The sequence below is a fragment of the Erithacus rubecula genome (genome assembly GCF_903797595.1).
Source record: "Erithacus rubecula genome assembly, chromosome: 28".
Lineage (NCBI taxonomy): Eukaryota > Metazoa > Chordata > Aves > Passeriformes > Muscicapidae > Erithacus > Erithacus rubecula.
This window is the reverse complement of record NC_136680.1, coordinates 2310073-2331788: the sequence shown is the minus strand read 5'-3', so window position 1 is coordinate 2331788 and position 21716 is coordinate 2310073. Positions and strand designations below refer to the sequence as shown.

The 21716-nt window shown below is 61.9% G+C and overlaps 1 protein-coding gene across 3 annotated transcripts; it reads left to right on the top strand.

Moving 5' to 3' along the window:
* The first annotated feature begins 46 nt into the window (after positions 1-46).
* ARID3A (AT-rich interaction domain 3A) lies at positions 47-19420 on the top strand. 3 transcript variants are annotated; one of them, XM_079328334.1, is made up of 9 exons: positions 47-210; positions 2551-3457; positions 4018-4330; positions 15335-15407; positions 16418-16601; positions 16770-17017; positions 17307-17603; positions 17682-17768; positions 18603-19420. In XM_079328334.1, the coding sequence occupies exons 2-9, from the start codon at positions 3042-3044 to the stop codon at positions 18809-18811; spliced, it is 1827 nt and encodes a 608-aa protein (XP_079184460.1). In that variant the 5' UTR covers positions 47-210; positions 2551-3041; the 3' UTR covers positions 18812-19420. The 3 variants fall into 3 exon arrangements, with proteins under 3 accessions (XP_079184460.1, XP_079184458.1, XP_079184459.1); XM_079328332.1 differs by having other exon boundaries at positions 17307-17768; XM_079328333.1 differs by lacking the exon at positions 47-210 and adding an exon at positions 484-1389 and having other exon boundaries at positions 17307-17768.
* The last annotated feature ends 2296 nt before the right edge of the window (positions 19421-21716 follow it).

Here is a 21716-nt window from a genome sequence, read left to right as displayed (position 1 = left end):
CGCTCCGGGCGCGGCGGGCCAATGGCGGCGCGGGGCGGGGCGGCGAGGGGCGGGGGCCGGGTCTCGCCGCCCGCCCGCCGCCCGCCCGCCCGCGGGGAGAGCAGCGCCGCGGGCCCCGCGCGCACCGGCCCCGCCGAGCCCGGCCCCGCCGAGCCCGACCCCGGGCGGCCGCGGCTGCTATGCGGCTTCGCGGCGCACGGCCTGCACCGGGTAAGAGGGACGCGCCGCCGCACCGGTTCCACGGATGGGATCGGCACCGAGAACGGGACCTCAGCCGCCGCCGTGGTCGGGAACGGGAGTCGGGGTCTGGGTGGGACCGGGGCTGGGGACCGGAGACCAGGATCGGCCGCCTCTGTGAGGTGGGCTGAGCCCTCCGCTGCCGGTGCTGGGCAGGAGCGCGGCGCCCCCTCCCCCCGCGGCCGGTTACCGGCCGCCTCCCCCACGCGGGGCTGGGGTTCCTCCCCCGCGGCCGTCCCCGGCCTTGACTCTCCGTTCTCCCCGGGCGCTGCTGTCCGGGCCGGGCAGAGCCCCGTGGCCCCGCCCTGTGCCCCCCCCAAGCCCGCGGTCTCCCGTGGTCCGGACGGCGGAGGGGCCAGGCCGGACCGACCCATGCTCGCCTCTCTATGTCGGGGGCGGCCGTTTCCCCCCGTTGAGCGGGACCAGGGCCCATTTGGGTCCCGCCGCCTCCGTGCCCGGTCTTTCTGCGGACCGACGGTGCCACGTGCCGCCGGGAGCGGGGCCGGGCTCAGTTTCGGAGACGGGACTCCTGTGCGCCTGGGGGTCCCCAGCCCCGTCCGTCCCCGAGGACAGCACCCACCGGACCCGTCCTCCCTGTCCTTCCCCTCTTCTTCCTCACTCAGCCTCCACGCCACCCCCGGAGCCCTTCCCGGCAGTGCCGGCAGGCAGCTCGGGGGTGTCCGGCCGCGGCCAGCCCAGCCCCGGTGTCGGTGGCACAAAGGCCCGTCCGTCACACCCCCGCTGCCTATTTTTAGCCGGTGTCGCTCCCGAGCACCTGCCCCGGGTGACGCCGCCCCGAATCCCTCGCGGGACCCCCGTCACCGCCCCACGGCGGGGACGCACCGGGCCCCGTGGCCCCGAGCAGCCGGAGGGACAAAGGGGCACGGCTCAAGGTCACCGTGGCCGCCGGGCCGGGGTGCTACGGGGCCCTGGCTGTGGCCTCACCACTCCGGCTTCTCCGTGGAGAAGCGGCAGCGTGGCTCCGGCGCAGCCACGGCCCGCTGTGCTGGAGGAGGCAGCTCCACACCTGGTGCTGGCACCGAGTCACTCGGGGAGTCGTGGCCCGGCAGAGCCACAGCGGCGACGAGAAGCACGTGCCCGGGCCGGTCTCGCTCCGGTTCGCTCGTGGATGGCGCCGGGGACGGAGTTCTGGTGCGGTGCGGGGCAGGAGCGCGGTGAGCGGCTGCTCCGGGGCGGGGAATGTCCCTGCCGCGACCTCTCGTTCGTGGGGGCGAGACGGCGATGATCAGAGGAGAGGAGAGGAAACTGAGGCACGGGCAGTGCTGGCCCGCTTGTGCCGCGCCTCTGCTGGCTCCCGATGGAGGCGGTGGCGACGTGTCCGTCCGTAGCGTGCCGAGCCCGGCCGGGCCGGGAGCGGATGCAGCCGCTGCCGCGGTGAGGGGTGGGGGAAGCGGCTCCCGCCCGATCGTCCGCGGCCCGGCCCGCACTGGCAGCAGGTTCCTCTTTCCAGAATGCGCGGGATCGTGGCGTAGCTGCCGGTAGCTGTCCCGGCCCCGCAGCCCCTGGGTCCGGCCCCATGGTCAGTCCCCGGGAGGGTCCGGCCGTGTGTGCAGCTCAAACGGGGCTCGCCCGTACACGGCACCACGGTGCTGCGGTGAGCTCCCTCCCTGCCCTCAGCGCACGCCAGGTCACCAACTAGGAACTGGGGCTGCTGGCCACACCAGAGCTTGGGAGCTCAGTGCTAGAAGGGGTCCTGATCAGGGTGCTGAGCTGTCGGGGTTCTGCAAGGACCAGCTGTAATGTGCTGATCCCCTCAGTGTTTTCCAGGGGGCAAAGCAGAGATGAGCTGCTTGCAGCTGTTTCCTTGGAGGGCCCCCAGCCCCCCAGGGAAGGGAAGCAAAGGGGCTCTGGGGGCGGTTGGCAGAGCCTGTTTGCCGGGGTTTCTAGGCTCTGCCTATCCATCCCCTGGGATCTGCCCCGGGGTGTTTTGGGGCCCCTCCACTGTGCATTGCAGACCCCAGTGCTGCCCATTCCCCAGTGCCATCACGATGAGCCCAGTGCTCCGCATGCTGTGTGTCCCTGGTGGGGATGTTCCTTGTCCCCTGTGGGGGACCCAGTGGACATCTCTCCCAGTGCCTGTTATCTGTGGGCGCGGGTCCCCCGGTATCCGCTGCCTGCAGGGCCGGGCAGGGCTATCGGGTCCGGCAGGCCCCTTCCCCCTCCAGCAGCAGGCCCAGCCGCCCTATCTCATTAGCTCGAGATTAATGAGGCTCCTGCGCTGTCTTTAACTCCTTCCTGCTCGCCAGCTCCTGCCCACAGCTCCACTGACCTTCTGCTCTACTTTTCCCACAGGTTTGCGCTGACGCCTGCCGGACAGCGACCCGGCTGAGGATTAGGGATACCAGCCGTGTGCAGGGGACCCTGAGGCACCAGAAAAGTGCCAGGTCTGCAAGGGACGGGGTGATGCACCGTGCTGCAGCTGCTGCCTTCTGAGCCTGAGGAGGAGTTTTGGAGCCTGCCTGGGACAACAGCAGCACCCCAGTCCCAACGAGCAGCACCAAGCCTGCGAGACTCTGTAGCCCTCAAGCCAAGGAGACATTGAGAGGGGTCACGGGGCACATCCTCCTTTGCTGACCCCGTATCAATTCCTGCCCTGACACCCCGACGGCACTGCCCTCACCCCCCGGCAGCCCCCTCCAGGGCTGCCCCCCCCGGCGCTGCCCAGCCTTGGCCCCCCAGCCCCGCTGGAGCGCGGCAGCCTGCCGGGCGCTGCCCCCCGGGCACTGCCCCCTGGGTGCATCGCCCCCCGCCCCCCCGGGGACCCCCCGCCCGCCGGCAGAGCCATGAAGCTGCAGGCGGTGATGGAGAACCTGCAGCGGCAGCAGCGCGCGCGGCTGCAGCAGGCGCTGGAAGCGCGGCAGCAGGAGCAGCAGCCGCCGCCGCCGCGCTCCACGTCCCCCCTGGCACAGCCCCCGGGGCAGCCCCCTGCCAGCACCCCAGCCCGGGGCCGCGGGCAGGATCCAGCCCCGGCGCCCTCAGAGGAGGGAGCGGAGCCTGAGAGCGCGCACATCCAGCGGGCGCAGATGGCCGCCCTGGCTGCCATGCGGGCGGCCGCCGCCGGCCTCAGCCACTCGCCCAGCCCGGGGCTGTCGGATGAAAGCCAGGCCTCTGAGGAGGAGGAAGAGGAGGAGCGCGGCGAGGAGGAGGAAGATGGCAGCGGGTACCAGCAGGAGATGGGCTCTGAGGAGGAGGAGGAGCTGTGAGTGTACTTGGGCAGTTCTTGTGGGTTTGGGGAATGGGCAGGGAAGTGGTACAAACACGGGTGGGTTTGGGCACACCGTGCTGGGGAGGCTGTTGGGGATCCTGTGGCTTGGGGCAGGTGGTGGATTAGAGCTGCTGGAATATTTCAGAGCAGAAGGTGCTGAGAGCAGCAGCTCAGCTTTGTGGCCATGATTCTTCGTGCTGCGTTGGCATGACATCCCATCTCTGCCCAGCAGCCATGTGGGGCTGTGACAGAGGACCCCAGGCTGGCGTTAAATTATGCAGGACCCTCGGCTGCCTCCAGTGTGCATCCTCTCAGGGCAGGGCCAGGCCAGGAGCCATCTGGCAGAGCTCCGTGACAGAGCTGCTCCTGGGATGCCGAGGGCTGGTTGTGCCCTACAGAGCTGCCCTTGCCAGTGGGCTGTACTGGGCTTTACTGTGTGCTGGGTGGGTGGTCCCAGCCCTGCAGCTGGGGAGGGGCCGTGGGGCAGGCAGGAGAGAGGGATAGACTTTCGGAACCAGCGCGGGACCAAACCTCTCCTCTCCCCCCTGTTCCAGAAAGGGCAAATGGGATGAAGATGACTTTGAAGAGGACATGGGTGAGGAGGAAGAGGAAGAAGAGGAGGAGGAAGAGGAAGACTATGAGGAAGAAGAAGACATGGGAGAAGAAGGGCTCAGCTCAGCAGAGGCGGTGCGGGTGGGCGCGGGATCCCTGCTGCTCCACAAGCCCCCGGCACCCCAGCACTACCGGGGGGAGCCACCACGGCTGCCAGGGGGACAGGAGCGGCTGCCCCCTGGCCTGGGCCACGCTCAGCCCCCGCCACCAGCACCTGACCACGGCGACTGGACCTACGAGGAGCAGTTCAAGCAGGTACGTGCCCGCCGAGACGCGCGTGTCCCTGCCGTGCCATCCCTCTCTCTGCTCCTGCGCCCCTGTGTCCTCGTGAGCGTGGGGAGATGCCTCTGGCAGTGCCGCCTCCAGCAGTGTTCTCCTCAGATCCAGCTGCTGTTGTCGTTAGGAATGCGTGGGATTTCTCTGGGGTTTTAGTGCTGGGCTCAGTCTCTTCCCCTCCCTGGTTGGGTGACTCCGAGTGGATCCTGTGTCCGGGTTGTTCTGGCACAGGCAGAGAGTGTGATTTGGTTTGCTGCAGGGATCTGGGAGGATTCTTGCTGAAAATTACGAGAAAATCACCCCAGATTTGCAAATCTGGCAGATCTCTTGGATTTCCTCTTCTCCACTCTCCCCAAGCCATTTTCCATGGGGACCTGTAATTCTCCCATCACCATCACTACAGAGGTGATGCCTGGCAGGGCAACTCAGGATGGATGCTGAGCAACCCATGGATGCTTGCTGGGGGGCAGAGCTGCCCCCCTGCCACTACCAAAATGCCATGAAAAAGTGAAATCAGTGAGAAATCACCTGGCTGCCCGCTTCATTGCCTTCCCCAGGCAACGAGGCCAGCATGTTCCCACTCTTCCCGGTGCCAGAGCTGGCTGCACTCTGCTCTCGCTGATGGAAGAAAACGTGCTGCAGCCTGGGCTCCCCGGGGGCCGCCCGGCACCTTTGATGTGTGTTTAAATATATCGGGGTTTGGGGCTGGGGGAAGGGGCAGGACCAGCAGCAGCAGATGGGACCCAGATGGAGCAGCCAGGGCAGGGTGGCCTTTCAGGAGGGATGCGACCACCTCTGCCCCTTCACCTTCAGGAGGCTGTGGCATCCCTTCCAAAATGGGGGAAGGGGCTTGCCAGGACACATCTGGATGTGGGCAGGCTCAGAACAGGGCTGGCAGAGGGAGCACCAGCAAGCAGAGGGCATGTGGCCATCCTCCTGGTTGTGGGGATGGAGGGGTTCTCCTGTCCAGCTGTGGTGGTGGAGGGATGCTCCTGCCCTGCGCATCCTTCGTGCCGCTGCACCCAAGCCACCTTCTCTTCTTGTGGTTTCTCTCTCTTGTGCTTCCTGCCGCCAGGGAGCGAGGGGCCAGGGCCGTGAACTCATAGCTGTGAAAAGGCTTTTCAATACCGCAGCTCTGATCTTCCTGTTTGTCAGCGTGTCGGTGCCTTGGTCCAGACCGTAGCCTCTGCCAGGTCCCCCTCACAGCCACGGCACTTGGGAACGCCAGCCCCATTCCCAGCACTTCCCCTTCCCTACAAGCTGTGCCCCTCTCCCTGAGCACCCCTTCTTTCCCGGGGTCACTGGGAAGAGCCTGGCTTGGCTGTGGAAGCAGCCAGAGGGGGTTGGAAAGCCTCCGTGGGCGGGCGGAGGAGCGGAGGCGACGCGCAGGGCTCGGAGAGGCTTTCCCCGGCACGTCAGCCCGCGCCACCGCGCTTGGATCGCGGCCCCTGGAGCGGGGCCAGGGGGTTGCTGGCGCAGCCGGTGCTGGCCGGGAGCTCCTGCTGGCTGGCCTCCAGCGCGTGCCGCCGGGCTCCATCCCAGCCCAGCTGGCGCGGCCTGGGAAGGAGCAGCAGGAATGTAAACAGCGAGGGCAGCGCGGGGCAGGGGATGCCGTACCCCATCGCCGCTCCTCGCTGGGGAGGAGGCGCCTTAGGGGGGAAGCCGGGCAGCTCTGGGATGCTGGACAACAGCAGAGCCCCTGCACGGGTGGTGCTGTGCGTGGTCGTGCCAGCATTCTGCCTGCCTGCTCTGTGAGGGATGGGCTCTTTTGAGGTTCCTTTTTATTTTTGACAAAGAGCTCCTCAGCACCCCTGCTCTTTCACCAGCCTTCATGCTTCCCCAGCTGTCCAGCTCTCCCTGCTGGGGGTTCAGATCCAGTTTGGATTCAGCTCTGGTTGTGCTGGTGCTGCCAGCATCCTTGGCCCGTGGCTCTCTGTGCTTGAGAACACCATCCTCACTGGGCAGTGCCATCCAAACCCGGTGCCTGTCTCCATACCCAGGCAGTCAGGAGCTTGCCCCATCCTCCACTGCCAGGTTTTATTGACCCATCTGGGACAGATTCCTGTGAAACTGGTGCTCAGCCGAGCCGTGGGGGGCCGGAGGGAGGAGGAGGGGGCCCAGTTCAAGGGAGGAGGAAGGGGAGGGCGTGAGGAAGAGTTATGGAGGTGAGGGAGGTTAGGGAGCCGGCGCGTGGCACCTCCCCGTCCCCAGGGACGGCTACTGCACAGGCAGAGGTCAGCTCAGCCTGACCCGGGCGCTGCCGGCGCGGGCAGCAGAACAAAGGAGCCCCCAGCACAACGGGGAATTCGGGGGCAGCGGTTGCCGAGGGCATCGGGGTGGGGGGGGAAAGGGGACATTTTACATTTTCTGGGTGGGAAGAGTCTCGTCCTGGGAAATGGCTAAACTATCCAGCAAGCTTCTGCCAGCAAAGGGCTGCTGGGGTAAAACTGCTCTGTGTTCTGTACCCCAGCACTGTGGGGGCTCTGCTGCTTCCCCCCCAAGATCCCTCCTCTGATGTTTCTGTTTCGTTATTGCTATTACTGCACTCCACTAATACTGGGAGTGGAAGAGCCCCTGGTGCAGTGGCAGCCCCTGGAGCTGGAGTTTCCAGCCTCTGCCTCTTTTGAAGTTTCCTGTGCTGCTGGTGCTCCCTCAGGCACGGGCACCCTGCATGCCAGTACACTGTCTGACATCGCAGGGGCTCGAGGAATCCATCTCCCTGCGTTCATCTGGCTGCAGCAGCCACCACTCTCCCTCTGGGCTTCTCCATTTTGGGTGCTCCCTTTTAGGGTGTCCTGCAGTGGATCCCTCAGGCTGATGTTTAACCCTTCCTGTTTCTGCTTCAGGAAGGATTTTAAAAGTCACCACAGTGCCAGTGGGATGCTTTGCCAGTCCGGGGGGGTTCTGGGGGGATATTAGTGCTTTAGTGGGCACGAGGTTTCTTGTGCTGGGGACATCTGAGCCATGCCGGTGGCACACGGGCACAAAAACCTCAGCCCTTATCTCTCGCGGTGCAGCGCACCCCGAGATACGAAGTTTCAAAGTGCAATGGTGGGGGAAAAATAAACCGAAAGCAACTCAGTGACCTCGGCAGGGCTGCGGGGGTGGGTGAAACCGGACCCCCCTCCACCCAGAACAGCCCCACGCACATGGCTGCTGGAGCTGGGATTTTCCAGGAGAGTTGGAGGAGCAGAGTGCCCATACCCCCTCTGAATTCCCAGGAGCTGGTTAAGGCGTGGGGGGAATCCCCTCTGAACCCCTTTCTCCCGTGGATTATTCTCCTTTTCAAAGCCCAAAGCCAGCTGGGGGCATGGGGCCTGAGCAGGGGCCCCGTGGCCTCTTAACGAGGGCGGGAGGGTCCATTTACTTTCTTTAAAATATTGATTAGAGCTTTATTGCATTAGCCAGCCGAGCGGATGAGCCGCCCCCGGGGAGGGCGAGGGGCCCCCTGTGCGGGGAAGGGGGACCCGAGTGTCATCACACAACCAGGGGCCACTGACCCCCACCCAGAGGCAATTTGGCTCCCAGATAAGGGGGAGTGCCCTGGGGCCCCCAGTTGGGCGCTGCTGTGCCGGGGAGGTGATTGTGGTGCCTGGCCAGGCCAGCAGCAGATAACGCAGGCAAAAGGGGACTTGAGCAGGACTTTGGGGGCAGTGGGGGAGTCATCAGTGCACCTCTGCTGTGAAAAGGGCTGTGTGCTCCCCCCTCACCCCACACTCAGCCATCACCCCTCTCACCCTGCACCGCCGCCCAGCCTGCCAAGGGGTGCTCCCAGCCGGGGATCCGGCACAGTAATTGGCTCATAGTGCTCAGGGAGCATTCCCGGGGCTGTAATCCCACCAGATCCCTGGCCAGAGGTCAGGGACTTCTCGGCGAGAGCGGCTTAGCCGCTGAGTGCCTCCCCCAGCCAGACGCCTGGGTGCTCACAGGTGCTGCTCCCGGCATCTGGGCACCCCTGAAGCCATTTCTCCAAACAAGACCCAGGATGATTAACGAGCTTGAGGAACAGGGAATCCTTCCTGCTCCAGGTGCCCAGTGCCTTCACCCAGCTGGACCGTGCCCCCAACACCCCTTGTCTCAGGAGCTGCTGGGCTTGCTCCCCAGGGTCTGGGCATCACTTGCGTGTGTCCCCCCAAAGCCCCATTTCCCCCATGCCTCAACCCTTCCAGAACCTCTGGCCCCCCCTGTTTCCTCCCTGCCCCAGCCCCCTGGGCTGACTCAAGGGCTGCGGAGGTGGCAGCCGCCTCCCCTCTCGGCACAGCTGAACTAACAGGGTTTATTTAAAAGGGAAAAAAAAAAAAAAAAAGAAAAGAGCAGCGCAGGGAGCAGGGCCTTTGTCAGCAGAGCCCCCCGCCCCCACCCTAGCATTGGGCAAGGGTAGCATTGCTCCATCACCCTATTTCTGGCCCAAACCGCAGGAGAAATGGCAGCTGGTCCCAGGGCCCAGCCGGACGTGCTGCAATCGGGGGCCAGGGCAAGGGGTGGTTTGGGGACAGGGGGGCCCCCTGCTCTGAGCCCCTGGGGCAGCCAGACTTGGGGCTCAGGGTGCAGCTCCTGACCCGTTCCCTGGCCCTTCCCATCGGTCAGTTAATCTGCCTGTGCCTGGGTTCCCGCTCTGGCTGGAGCTCGGGATAATCCACCCCAAACTGGGGCTGCTGGAGGCTGGGGTTCACCCCTGAGGAGAGTCCCCTGCTCCTCATGGGTCCCACAGGGAGGGTGTGGCCGTGTCACTTTGGTGACACCTTTGGTGTCACCTTTTCCTTTAGGAAAGGGCTTCCCTGTCCCCCCACAGCAGCTGGCTCAGGGTCTCAGCCTGCTACAGGTGGCAGTGGGAGCACCCAGGCAAGTACCAGCCTTAAACCCCTTCAGCAAAGGGTTTCACCTTCTGCCTCCCTTTCCCCACCTGCCTACATCCACTGTGGAGCCTCCAACTTAGACACCAGTGCCTGCTTTTGGAGATTCCAGCAGCTGGGACATGCCGTCCCACACTGCCACCTGCTCGGGTGCCCCAGTGGGAGGGGGTCTGTCACTCTGGTGCCATCACAGTGCCCACCACCACCCCCTCCTCTCAGTGCGAGGAAGCCGTGAGGTTTTCAGCGGTGCTAGAGCAGCTCAGTGGTGATGGTTCCCGGGGTTGACAGCCCACAGCTGGCTCCTGTCAACCCCATCTGCGGCTGCTGGACCCCTTCCAGCTCCTCCAGCAGCTCCACTCTGGGGTTCCCAGGCGTTCCGTGCATCCTGGCCCGGCCCACGGGACCCCCGGGACCCCCACCGCGGTGCTGACGGAGGGCAGAGGTGCAGGACCTCGCATTTCAGGAACAGATTTGCAATTAGCCAAATCCCAGCGGGCGGTGGAAGCCCCGGTGACTCATCTGCCGGGGCTTACCGCGATCCCCTTCTAAGACGATCATTTACATATGGTGGAATTTAAACCCCCGTCTTGGCTTCCCGGCCTCGCTGCTGCCGCCACCACCGCACCCGGGTCAGGTCCTGAGTGAGGGTCTTGGCCCTCCAGCCCTCAGGGGCTTCACCCCGGGAGGCTTGGGAATCACACAGGAGGGACAGCCCAAGTTGGGGGCTCACCAGATGCCCCAAGAGTTTGAGTTGGCTGCTCTGGCCACGTTTCCCCAGCTCAGTGCTGCATAGCTTGTTCTCCCTGGGATTTGCCTGGTGGCAGGAGCTAGCCTGGTGTCCTTCCTCGGACAAGCTTTCTCAACAGCGCCTGACTCCGCTGGTTTAATATTTGTACAAGGTCCGGTGTGATAGCAAGCATGTGTCAAGGGCATGCACCAGCACGCACACGGCAAGGGCCGGCAGAGCTGCCGCTGCCGGGCTGGCTCCCATCCATCCAGCGGCTTGGCCCGGCCGGGGAAACACCCCCAGCACCCCAGTTCCCCCTCCGTGACCCTTCACCAGCCTGTGCCACACGTCCGCACTCAGACACGGAACCGGTTTTGATTCCAGCCAGCCAGAGCCTGGCACGCTGCCACCCAGCACTGGAAACGCCACGGCAGCAGGAATCGCTTCCTCCTCTGCGGGAAGGGAGCAAGCAGCAGTCCCGGGAGCAAGCAGCAGTCCCAGGAGCCGGTGTCGGTCCGGAGCTGCCGGGATCCTGGGAGCTGCCGGCTGGCCCGTGCCGTGGCGGGGAGGGCGGCCGACAGCGCACGGACAATGGGGGGGTCAGGGAGGTTAAACGGTGACTAATTCGCTCATTCAGCGTCCCCTCCGCCGCTCGGGGACACCCGCCGTGCCCTGACACTGCCCGCGTACCCCCAGGGTCACCCACATGGCGCCTGTACGGGGAGGAGGTGGGCACCAGGGACCCGGGTGGTCTCGGGGACCCCCAGACTCGCGTGCCGATGGCGGGGGATCGGGACTGGGTTTGTCGCTGAGCTGCCAGGGGAGCACCGATGGATCTTTTGCCCACCGGGTCCCCCGGCCCGAGGAGGAGGAGGAGGCAGGCACTGGTGCAAAGAGGCACCTGCAGTCGGGCCGTGTCCCCCCCGGAGGGGACAATGCTGGGAACCGGTGTGAACAATGGTGCTGACGGGAAGCTCCTGGGCCCCCTCCCCAGCTGCCCCCGCGGAAGCGGCCCCCCAGCCCAGCCATGCTCTGGCGGCAGGAATCCCGCCGGGCCGGTCAGTGGAGTCACCACCAGCCCTGGCCATGTGGGCGAGGCTCCCGGCAGCACATCCCCCACCAGCAAGGTGTTGGGAGATTTTGGGGAGGGGGCACACCACCTCCCTGCCCCCAGCAGCCCCTTCCTACGGTGGAGGGGGCTGTGCCCTGGGGGCTCGCAGGGGATTAGGGATGGGGACAGCCAGGGGTGAGCTGTACCTAAGCCGAGCGCTTTATCTGCGTAGGAATCTGCTCCGGGGCTGGACGCTCCCTTTGCCCTTCACCGGGAGGGATTGGCCCCAGCAAACCCTTCACCCCACGGCTTGGGGGGGCCGTGCCTGGAGACCTCGGGCACCCCCAGCCCTGAGTCAGCCGTGGCCTTACAGGAAATCACGTCCCCAGCGCCTCGGAAATGCCGCGACCCCTCCCCAATCCTTGGCTCTGGTTTTTACAAATGAATTTCTTTATCTGAATAAGTGCCCTCTCCGACCCCACTGCGGGTCCCGGCGTGCCAGAGGCCGGGGGCTGTGTATGGGCTGGGAGTGGGACGGGAAACGCGCCATAAATGTGTTTATTCTTGGTTAAAGAACTCGTTAGTGTGCGCGGGCTCTTCCCCAGCCCAGCGTGGCCCCTCGGCTGTCCGCGGGACAAAGGGATGCATCCCCAGGGGCTGCCAGAGGAAGGAAGGGAAGAAAAGGAGAGAAGCAGCCCCTCAGTCTGTCACTGCAGGTCTTGCTACCTGCCGAGACAGGGTGGGCTCTCCCCGCCGCTGCCTGCCGTGTGTTTTTTCCTAAAAGCCAGGAATTTGGGGGAGTTTAGCCCCTGGAAGGTGGAGGCTGCCACCAGCCCCCATCCCTGCTGCAGTGGCGCTTGGGTCTGTCCCCAGTCCCAGCTCACGTCACGGTGTGCACGTCCCAAACCGGTTTTGGAGAGAAGGAGGAAAACCGAGAGTGTTGCCACTTCCTGGCGATGGAAAAGAAACTTGAAAATTAATCCCCGAGGTCTGAAAACCCGGAACCGAGCGGAGGGGGGAAGGGAGATGTTTTGAACTCGGACGCGGGATGCAGGGACACGGACTCATGGGGCTGACAAGGGACTCCTGGCGAAGGGGGGATTTGCCTGGCACCAGCACGACCACCGGCATTCCCAGAGCCTTGTGAAATGGCGCTCCCCCTCCTGCTTGTAATTGCCCCCCTTGCCCCAGCTCGGGGGGGAGGTCGGACCCCCGGCACGAACCGCGCCCGTGCCGAGGGCTCTCCCGCATTCCTGGCATTGCCAAGGGGCCGCCTCCCGCCCGCCCTTTGAAAGCCAGCGGGTTGGGATTTTCCTGTAATCTGGTTTGAAACATTAATCCGGTCATCCACACCAAACGCCGGGCCGGTATCCTGCCGGGGCGCTGGGGCTGGGGTCAGGGCCACCCGCCCACCGCCTGCCTAATTCCTCCTCCACTTAATTATAGATCTGCTGGCAACGGCCATCTGGCTCCGTGTCCTCAGCCGGCCGGGGGCCAGGGCCGAAGGGGCTGCACTGTGACCAGGTGGGCTGGACACTGTGACCAGAGCCAGCCGTGCTGCTGGCATCAAGCATTCACCCTGGGGGGGTCAGCACTGGGTAAATGGAGTCAGATCCCGCAGCCCAGGGGACTCTCGGGGGTGAGGGGCATCTCCTGCTCCCCCCAGCCAGGCTGGGGTGGCTGTGCCGCAGCATCCCCTGGCACTGCACCCTGCCATGGGGACCCCACGGTAAGAGGATATTCCTGGGGCAGCTGCGTTATGGATTAAGTCGTTTCCACCTCCCTAATTACGAAACATAAATGTATTGACTCAGCGGCACAGCGCGGCCTTGCCTGCAGCTCCTGCCCTCCAGTACCTTTGCACTGAGCACTGAGTGCAGCGAGGAGCTGAAACCAGGGCTCAGAGCAGGAGGCAGGGCACGGGGACAGGGCAGGGATCAGCACCAAGAAGGCACACGACTCAACACCTGCTGATTTCGGTGCAGCAGTGCCAGCAGCCGCCAGCCTGTGCCAAGCTCAGCTGCGCGCTGGGTTTCGCACGCTGCCGAAACCAGAGCGTTTCTGTTCCTCAATTTACATTCTGAGCCCCGCTGTCCCAGCTGTCCTGCACTGCCGTTGGGGCTCACGGGGCGCTGGCTGCTTTGCCGTTAGCTGCGGATGGCGTCAAAGCAAGGAAATCCTGTGAGGGGCTGCCGGGAGCCACTCGTCCCTGTCCCCTTCCGTGTCCTGCCTGTGCGAGGGGGAACAAGGGTGGTGAGGGAGGAAAAAGGCATCTTGGCAAATGCCACTGTGTCACACACCACAGTACACACTGGGCACGCCCTGGCCATGGCTGGGCATGTCCTCACACCACTGTGCTGCCAGATGAGCACCTTGGGCAGGTGCCCAGCACTGGCAGTTGGTTCTGCTGGCAGTGACAGAGCTAAACTGGGGTTTGTCAGGTCCCAAGGGGAGCCTGTTTCTCTGCTTGGCACCGCAGTGGTCAGTGAGCAGCTGCCAAGTGCAGCGAAGCTGTTGAAGTCTCATCCTAACTGTCAGCAGCAGCTTGTGCAACATCCTTTGCCCGCCAGCCGTGGCGAGTGTGCTGGCAGGGCTCTGAGGTCACCGGGCAAGAACAGAGATCCCTCTGCCCCCCATCCCTGGGGACCCCCATGGCTGCATGCCAATTGGGCAGGGGTGAGAGTGGCTGCAGGCAGCTGAGCTTGGCATGGGACCACCGGGGCTGGTGGAAGGCCGGCACACGGGGCAGCCGCCCGCCGCAGCCGCTAATCCCCCTGTCCTGGCCGGCCACGCTCTCCTCAGCTGACGGTTAATTTTCTTTCATCCTCTTAAACGCGTCCATTCCCCTCGGGGCTGAGGCCGGGGGGGGTGGGGATCATGACCCCAAGGGTCTTGGCAGTGGATGAAGCAGCGTGTTTGGCACTTCCCCAGGATGGCTCCGCACCCCGCAGGATCGGGCGCTGGGGAAGCCCTTTCTTTGTGTGTGGCTTTTGGAGCTGCTGGAGGAAATGGGGGAGGCTGGATTGGCGCCAGCCCAACTTCCCTCAGCTGGCACAAGCAGCCTGGTGCAGTTCAGCCCCGAAAATCACAGTGGTGCTGCTGTGACGTGGCTCATTCTCCCCACACCGCTCCCACTTGCTGGGGTTCTGGGGTGGGAAAGGGGCTTTGAGGGTCTCTTCCAGTCGTGCTGGTGGCTCCTGCCCTTGCCCTGGGGGTGTGCAAGGAGCTGGTCGAGCCTGCCGAGTTTCCCAGGGGAACTAGGGGGGGTTTATGGCCCCGCTTATCATGCGGCCCCATTGATCCCTTTGATCGGTGCCGGCGGCCGAGTCCAGCCCTGTGGGATCCGGATCCTCCCTGCAGGGCTGCACAAGGAGGGGGTTCGTTTCCATCCAGGATGATGCCCACCCATCCACCTGCCCATGGCCCTGGTGCCATAGGGCATAGCCATGGAGGGAGTGGGCTCATGGGTGACCCAGTGACCCGCAGTGCGTGCCTAGTGTGTTATGGGGGGGTATTTATAGACCCCTCCCAGCCCTACTGGCAGTTGTTCAGAGTTGTCATTGAGAGCAGCAGAGCTGTGGCAGCCACCCCTGTTGGTGTCTGCTCCTACAGCCTCTGCTCCAGCACCCTTCCCGGGATAGGGGGGGGGATTATCTGCCAGCTTCCAGGCAGAATCAGCGCTGGGTTTTGGCAGAGGCCGTGTGGCGTGGCGTGGTGCGTGCCTCCGGCGTGCCGGGCGCTCCAACCGGCCCATCCTGCGCCATAAATCAGGCAAGAATGTGCCGGGCTGGCGGGGTGGGGGGTCCCGGCTGAAGATGCCCCAAGCAGAGCTGGTGATTGAGGTGCGGCGTGTCAGAGCCTGGCCCAGCTCTGCCTTTCCCAGTGTAGGAAACGTCCCTGCAGGGCCATGGCACACAAGCTCGTGTCAAGGCACAAGTGGCTCCCACCACAGCTCCTGGCTGTGGCTCTCTGTGGCACCCCGAGCGTGGAGGGACCATGCTGAAGCATTGCTGTGCTGAGCAGGCAATGGATGCTAAAAATAACTGGGATCAGCGTTCCTCCCGGGGGGAGTCAGGGCTGAGCATGGTGTTGGCAGCCTGGGAGCCACTCCGGCCATGATCCCAGCACCGGCATCCTATTGCTGAGCTGCGAGCAAGGCGGGCAGGGAATGGCACAGTGAGACACAGGAAAAGGTTAGCCCAAGCTGCAGGAACCCCCTGGACCCATGCAGGGACCTCTGAGGCGTTTGGTGTCCTTTGAGCCACACAGCTGCTGCAGTGGAAGCTGGGGGTCTCAGGTGGGGGGACACATGGGGTAAGGGGGTTTCTGAGCATCTCTCTTTTCTTACACAGCTGTACGAGCTGGATGGTGACCCCAGGAGGAAAGAGTTCCTGGATGACCTCTTCAGCTTCATGCAGAAGCGAGGTGAGTGCCCCATCTGCAGGCCCACCCTATGCCCCTGTGCCCACTCTGCACCCACCCTGCTCCACCACAACCACCTTGCTCCCCCCCACATTCCCCCCCCAAGGCCGGGGGCTCATTTCCTTGCCTCTCATTAGTGCCCTGAGGTCACGGCTCCGGCTGAGCTGCTGGTTAATCTTTAACCCCTCAGCACAGCAGGGTCAAACCTGCTGGACTGGATCCAGTGCCTGCGGCCCCCCCTTGCTCCACTCCCTTCACCCCTCGCACCCAGACCTGCAGCCCCTCCCCACACATCACCCCTGGCTGTGTGCCCCCTCTGCCCATTCCCTGGGGTATTGCAGGGGGCAAAGACCCTCACTGTGCCCTCTCTCTACCTGGAGACAGCCCATGGGGGGGAACCCAGGGGTGGGAGGGGCTGAAATCCAAGCTCGAGGGTCTGGTTCCTGGGTGGAAAACTGCTGGAACTGCTGACACAGGGCTGGCTCCAGCCCTTTGTCAGACAGCACTGGGAAGGCACGTGTGCCTGCACAGGGGGGCTGGAGCTGCTGGCTGGGTCCCCCCAGGGTTCCCCTGGCTGTGTCCCCTGTATCCCTCCACCTGCATTCCCTGGGGCTCCCAGGGCTCCCTCACCACAGGGCTAGAAGGAGAGGGAAGAGGTGCTGCTAACCCGCTCCTCATGCTGGAGGGATGAGCCCCCCAGCTCACAGGAGACCCTCACAGCCAGATTGTGCCACCCCCGTTATAAATAACTTGTGTTGCTGCGTGCTGGCTCAGCCCGAGGAACCGGCTCGGCCACGGCAGGGCTGTGGCTGGAAACTGCGAGTTTCTGTTTCCTTTGTTGGGGCTGATCTCAGTGGGAGGGCCCAGGGGGGGAAGAAGGAGACGGGAAGGGGAGGGAGCAGCAGGAGCCCCCCAGTCTTTTCATTGCCCCGCAGGGGTCTTGGCAGCTGTGCCCCAACTTGGGGTGAGAAAGCAGCACCCCAGACCCGCTCTCTCCTCCCGCTGCTCCCCAGGCACCCCCGTGAACCGGATCCCCATCATGGCCAAGCAGGTGCTGGACCTGTACATGCTGTACACGCTGGTGACTGAGAAGGGGGGTCTGGTGGAGGTCATCAACAAGAAGCTGTGGCGGGAGATCACCAAGGGGCTGAGCCTGCCCACCTCCATCACCAGCGCGGCCTTCACCCTGCGCACCCAGTGAGCTCAGAGGGGAGGGGAGAGGGGCGAGTCCTTGGGGGTCCCTCTGCCCTGTGCGGGGGACAGGGGTTCAGCAGTGGGGAGGGAGCAATGGGGTGGCACAAGGGAAGGGGTGCCCAACCACTGTGTCACCCTCACCATCCCTGCCCGTGTCCCATCCGGCCGCAGGTACATGAAGTACCTGTACCCCTACGAGTGTGAGAAGCGTGGGCTGAGCAACCCCAACGAGCTGCAGGCGGCCATCGACAGCAACCGGCGGGAGGGCCGGCGGCAGGGCTTTGGTGGCTCCCTCTTTGCCTACTCGCCCAGCGGCACGCACGGCCTCCTCTCCTCGCCCAAGCTGCCAGTGCCAGCGCTGGGGCTGGCATCTGCCACCAATGGCGGGGCCATCACACCTGGCCAGAAGATCAAGAAAGGTAATGGTTGCTCCAGGGTTTGGCTGCTTTGGGGTCTGGTTGCAAGCTGAGCCCTCTCCTGGCCCCAGGAATAATGTGGAGAACTGGGTGAAGGAGGCAGGGGGGTGATGGTCCTCTCCCCTCCTTGGGCTCCAGGGCTCTGCCCTGGGACCCTGATTCCAATCACCTATCTCTGACCTTTAGAGGGACAGCAGAGCACCGAATTACTGTGCCAGGGCCAGGGACACCCTGGGGTGGTGGCACCCACCTACCCCTGTGCCCCCATCCCTGACACCTGCTCCCCCGGCAGAGGAGGACTCTCCCATCCCCATCTCCATGCCCAGCCGGCTCCCGGTGTCCCTGGCCGGGCACCCCGTGGTGGCCGCGCAGGCGGCCGCGGTGCAGGTGGCAGCAGCCGCCCAGGCCGCAGCGCTGGAGCAGCTGCGGGAGAAGCTGGAGTCGGGAGAGCCCCCGGAGAAGAAGCTGGCGCTGGTGACAGACGAGCAGCAGCGGCTGATGCAGCGGGCACTGCAGCAGAACCTCCTGGCCATGACGGCCCAGCTGCCCATGAGCATCCGTATCAACAGCCAGGGCACGCGCTCGCCAGGTCAGTGCCGGCCCCGGCCGCCCGCCCCGGCCGAGCCCCCGGCCCCGGCGGGCTCCGTAACGCGGCTCTCCCCGGCAGAGAACCGCCCGGACGCCGCTGCCGCCAGCAGCAACGGCACCAACAGCATCAGCATGTCCGTGGAGATCAACGGCATCGTCTACACAGGTGAGGGGCTCCCCGGGGCACCCCGCTGCCCTGGGTGGGACTGCGCTGAGCCACGCTCCCACCGCCCTCCACCCCGTTCCATGTGTCCTGGTTTGAAGGACAGGTGTCTGCCAATAAAGGCAGAAGCTTCTCTTTGAAATTGAGAGTGTAAACCCCCTTTCTCCAAATTATTATTATAATTTTGGAATTAAGGGGCTCTCAGGCAAAGATAGGGGCATTAGGAATAACAGTTCTTTACTAGGAAAATTAAAATAGAAATAGAGTATGACAAAGAACAATCCCAATACTGCCAGAGTTAGAATACAACCTGACACCCTGTAAGCCAGGGTGTTGGTAGCAGTCCAATTAAATGGTGGCTACAGTCCTCCTGCAGTGGCAGATGTTCAGCTGGAGCAGTGCTCCTGTAGAAGGTGTAGTTTCCTCTGAAGGTCCAGGGATGATGTGGAAAGGTCTGGTGTTCCTCTGGAATCCAGTGGAAAGATGGATCACTTGCTGTTCAAAATCTCAGTTTTTATCTAGGTAGGAAAGGCTTGGCTCCTCCCCCTGGGTGGAGCATCTCCCAGTGGGATGATGGAATTTTATCAGTCATACAGTTGGACCTAATGGGCCAGCAGCACATGATATCTTCCTGGAGGGAGGATGGGCCTTGGAAAAGATAAAGATGATTGCCTCACCCTGTCCCAAAGATGGCCCATTAGCAGATAGTATGTATCACAGACATAAGAAATCACTGCCCCACCCCAACAGATGGTGATAGAATACACACCACTGGCCACATCAACCCAACACACCATGGCACGGCCATGCAGCAGCTCAGCTTCGCTCTCTCCCCAGGTGTGCTGTTCGCCCAGACGCCCGGCCCTTCCTCCTCCTCTTCCTCCTCCTCCTCCTCTGCCTACAGCAAAGGCAACGGCGGCAGCAGCCGGAGCAGCGGCAGCAGCAGCGGGGTCGGGAGCGGCACTGGCGGCACTGGGAACGTGCCCCCCGCCCCAGCCAGCCTGGCCGTGCCCCCCAGCTCTACCTCCAACAGCGCTTCGCCTTAACGCCCCAGAGCCTCGGGCCCCTGGTGGCACCGGGGCTCACCGGGGTCTCAACAGGATTTCACCGGGATCTCACCAGGGTTTCACTGAGATCTCGCCTGGGTCTCACTGGGGTCTCATCTCACCCGAGTTTCTCCGGGGTCTCAGTCTCGATGGACTCTGCCCTTTGTTCTCGTGTTGTTGGGTTTTCCTTTTCCAGGCAGAAAAGCTTTAGCCCGGGGGGTTTTGCCGGAGCCGCCGGCTGTCCGGCTGCGCCGCTCCGGGACCGTTTACCTCACTCACATCACACTTTGCACTGTACATTTATTATTATTATTATTATAATTATTATTATTTTTTAACTCGTGTTACCTCCAGACAGACGCACGGACGCCTGCTGACGCGAGCTCTAGCGAAACCCCCCGGAATTCTAAAGGAAAAAAAAAAACCAAAAATCCTAAAAAAAAAACGGAAATAGGGAGAATATTACTCATTTCCATCCTATTCCCTACTTTGTTTTGGGAACTCCACTCTCTGCAGGATTTTAAGAGGTTGTTTTTGATTGTTTTGTTGTAAATAGCTTCTATTTTATTCTCTTAAAAAAAAAAAAAAAAAAAAGAATCAAACTTTTAACATGCAAATGATATATATTAGTCTTCATCAGGGAAAATGGGAGCTTGGAAAAAAGTTGGAATCTCCTTTCTCCTCTCCTTATCGGTGGTTGGGTCCAGCTCTGCTCCTTCCCCCACCGACAAATCCTAATTTTTATTCCTCCCCCCTGCATAAAACTACTGTTTAAAGCCACTTTGGGCTTATTTCCTCCAAAAAAATCAAGCAGGATCCAGAGGATGGGGATGCTCGGAGCTGCAGGACGCTCCGGAGCTCACGGAGAAGCCGAAGGACCTGAGGATTTATTTTAAGCCTCACAATCTCAATTTTTTTTTTTTTTTTTTTTTTTTTTTTTACTATTTCCCCTTCTCCTCCCACCCCCAAAAAAATAAATTCACCCACATCTGCGTGAGACACAATCCAACCTGATACCGAAACCCCCTCACCCCCCTCGGTATCTCCGTTCTCAGGTTCCCACCTGGAGCACAGGGTTTTTCCCCCTTCCCCAGGTGCCCCCCAGGGTGGGGGGGGGTCCAGGCTGGTGGGACCCCCCCCCCCTTCTCCCCCCATTTTTATTTTTAATTTCACTCGGGGAAGTGGCGATCTCAGGGGATTTGGGGTTTTTTTCCAGCTGTTTTTTTTGTTGTTTTCAGCAGGTTTTTTTTTTTGTTGTTGTTGTTTTTTTCCTTGCTGGAATCCCCTTGGTGGCTCCGTGGGGAGGGGTCTTGGTGGCTCCATGGACCCTTTTTTTGGGGGGGCCTGGGTGGGTCCGTCCAGCTCCTGCTGCTGTTGGGGTCCATCCCAGCTCTCCTTAAGGAAAAATTCCAAGGGGGAATTTTCATGCCCAGGGCAGGCTTAGATTTTCTTAGTGATTTTTTTTGCATTGTACAGTCACTATTTTGGGTTGTTTTGGGGTTTTTTTTTCAATTATTTTCCCTCCCCTCCTTTCCCTGCCCCCCCCCCCTTTTATTTTTGTTTTTGAGAGCGGGTGACTTTCCACTTTATTTTTCTTTTTTGCATATCGATTTAAAAATAATAGAAAAGAGCCTAAATCAGTTTTTTTTTTGGGGGGGGGGGTTTGGAAAGAAAACTAAAGGAGCGGCCCCAGCTGCAGCCGCCCCCCTCCCCCCAGCGTTGCATATCTTAACTCAGGTAAAAAAGGAAAATGAGAAAAGAAAAAAAACCACAAAAGACAAAAAAAAAGAAAAAAAAGGAATAAAAAAATAAACCACATTCTACCTCTGAGCGCGGTGGCCTCGGGCACACCCGGGGCCCCGGTGAAAGATTTCAGTTTTGCAAAACATTCAGGTATTGAGACTTTTTGATTATTATTAAAAAAAAAAAATTTAAAAAATTAAAAAAAAAAAAGATAAAATAAACTTAAAAAACACTGAAAGTTTACATTTTATAATAACATTATTATACAGATTGTATTTAAACGTCAGAATATTTAAGACAATTGTAACCCTGTAAAGTGAAGAAGTATTAAAAAAAAAAAAATTGTTTTGTTTGGGGTTTCTGGTCTGGGGGGCCCAGGGGTGCCCACAGGGCTGTGGGGTGTCCATAGGATTTCTTTGTGGGTTTGGGGTATCCCTGTGGGACTGTGGGGTGTTAATGGATTTATGGGGTGATGATAGGATTATGGGATGCACATGGGGCTGTGGGATGCTCATGGGGTTCCCCATGAAGTTATGGGATTATGGGGTACCTGTAGGATTGTGGGGGTGTTGGTGGGGTCCCTATTGGGCTGTGGGGTGTCCATAGGATTGGGAGATATCAAAGTTTTGTGGGGTGCTCATGGGGTTCTCAGAAAGCTGTGGAGTATAGGATTCTGGGGTGTCCACAGGGTCCCTCCAATAAAGATGTGGGGTGTCCACAGCTTTATGGGGTACCACAGGGTCCCTATAAGAATGTGGGGGGGGGGGGTTCACAGGGTTATGGGGTACCCACAAGGTCCCTATAAGGATGTGTGGGGGTCAATAGGGTTGTTATGGGGGTACCCACAGGGTCTCTAGAGGGCTGTGCGGGGGTCCATAGGGTTATGGGGTAGGCACAGGGTCCCTATAAGGATATGTGAGGGTCCATAGGGTTGTTATGGGGCTGTGCGGGGGTCCATAGGGTTATGGGGTACCCACAGGGTCCCTATAAGGATGTGGAGTGTCCCCATGTGCACACGCGGTGTCCCGGGTCACCCATCCAGCGCCGACCGGGGCGGGCCCTGCTGAGCTTCCTGCCGCGTGCGCAACTCCCGCCCCGCGCGGCCGCGACGGCGCCGCTGCTGATTGGCCGGCGCCGGGAGGAGAGGCGGCGCTCTGGGCCG

Bases quoted from the DNA above. Each gene is read 5' to 3' on its own strand.
- ARID3A (XM_079328332.1), top strand. From the start codon at position 3,042: ATGAAGCTGCAGGCGGTGATGGAGAACCTGCAGCGGCAGCAGCGCGCG. The intron at 4,331-15,334 runs GTACGTGCCCGC...TTTCTTACACAG, and splicing joins ACGAGGAGCAGTTCAAGCAG to CTGTACGAGCTGGATGGTGA. The intron at 17,769-18,602 runs GTGAGGGGCTCC...CTCTCTCCCCAG, and splicing joins CAACGGCATCGTCTACACAG to GTGTGCTGTTCGCCCAGACG.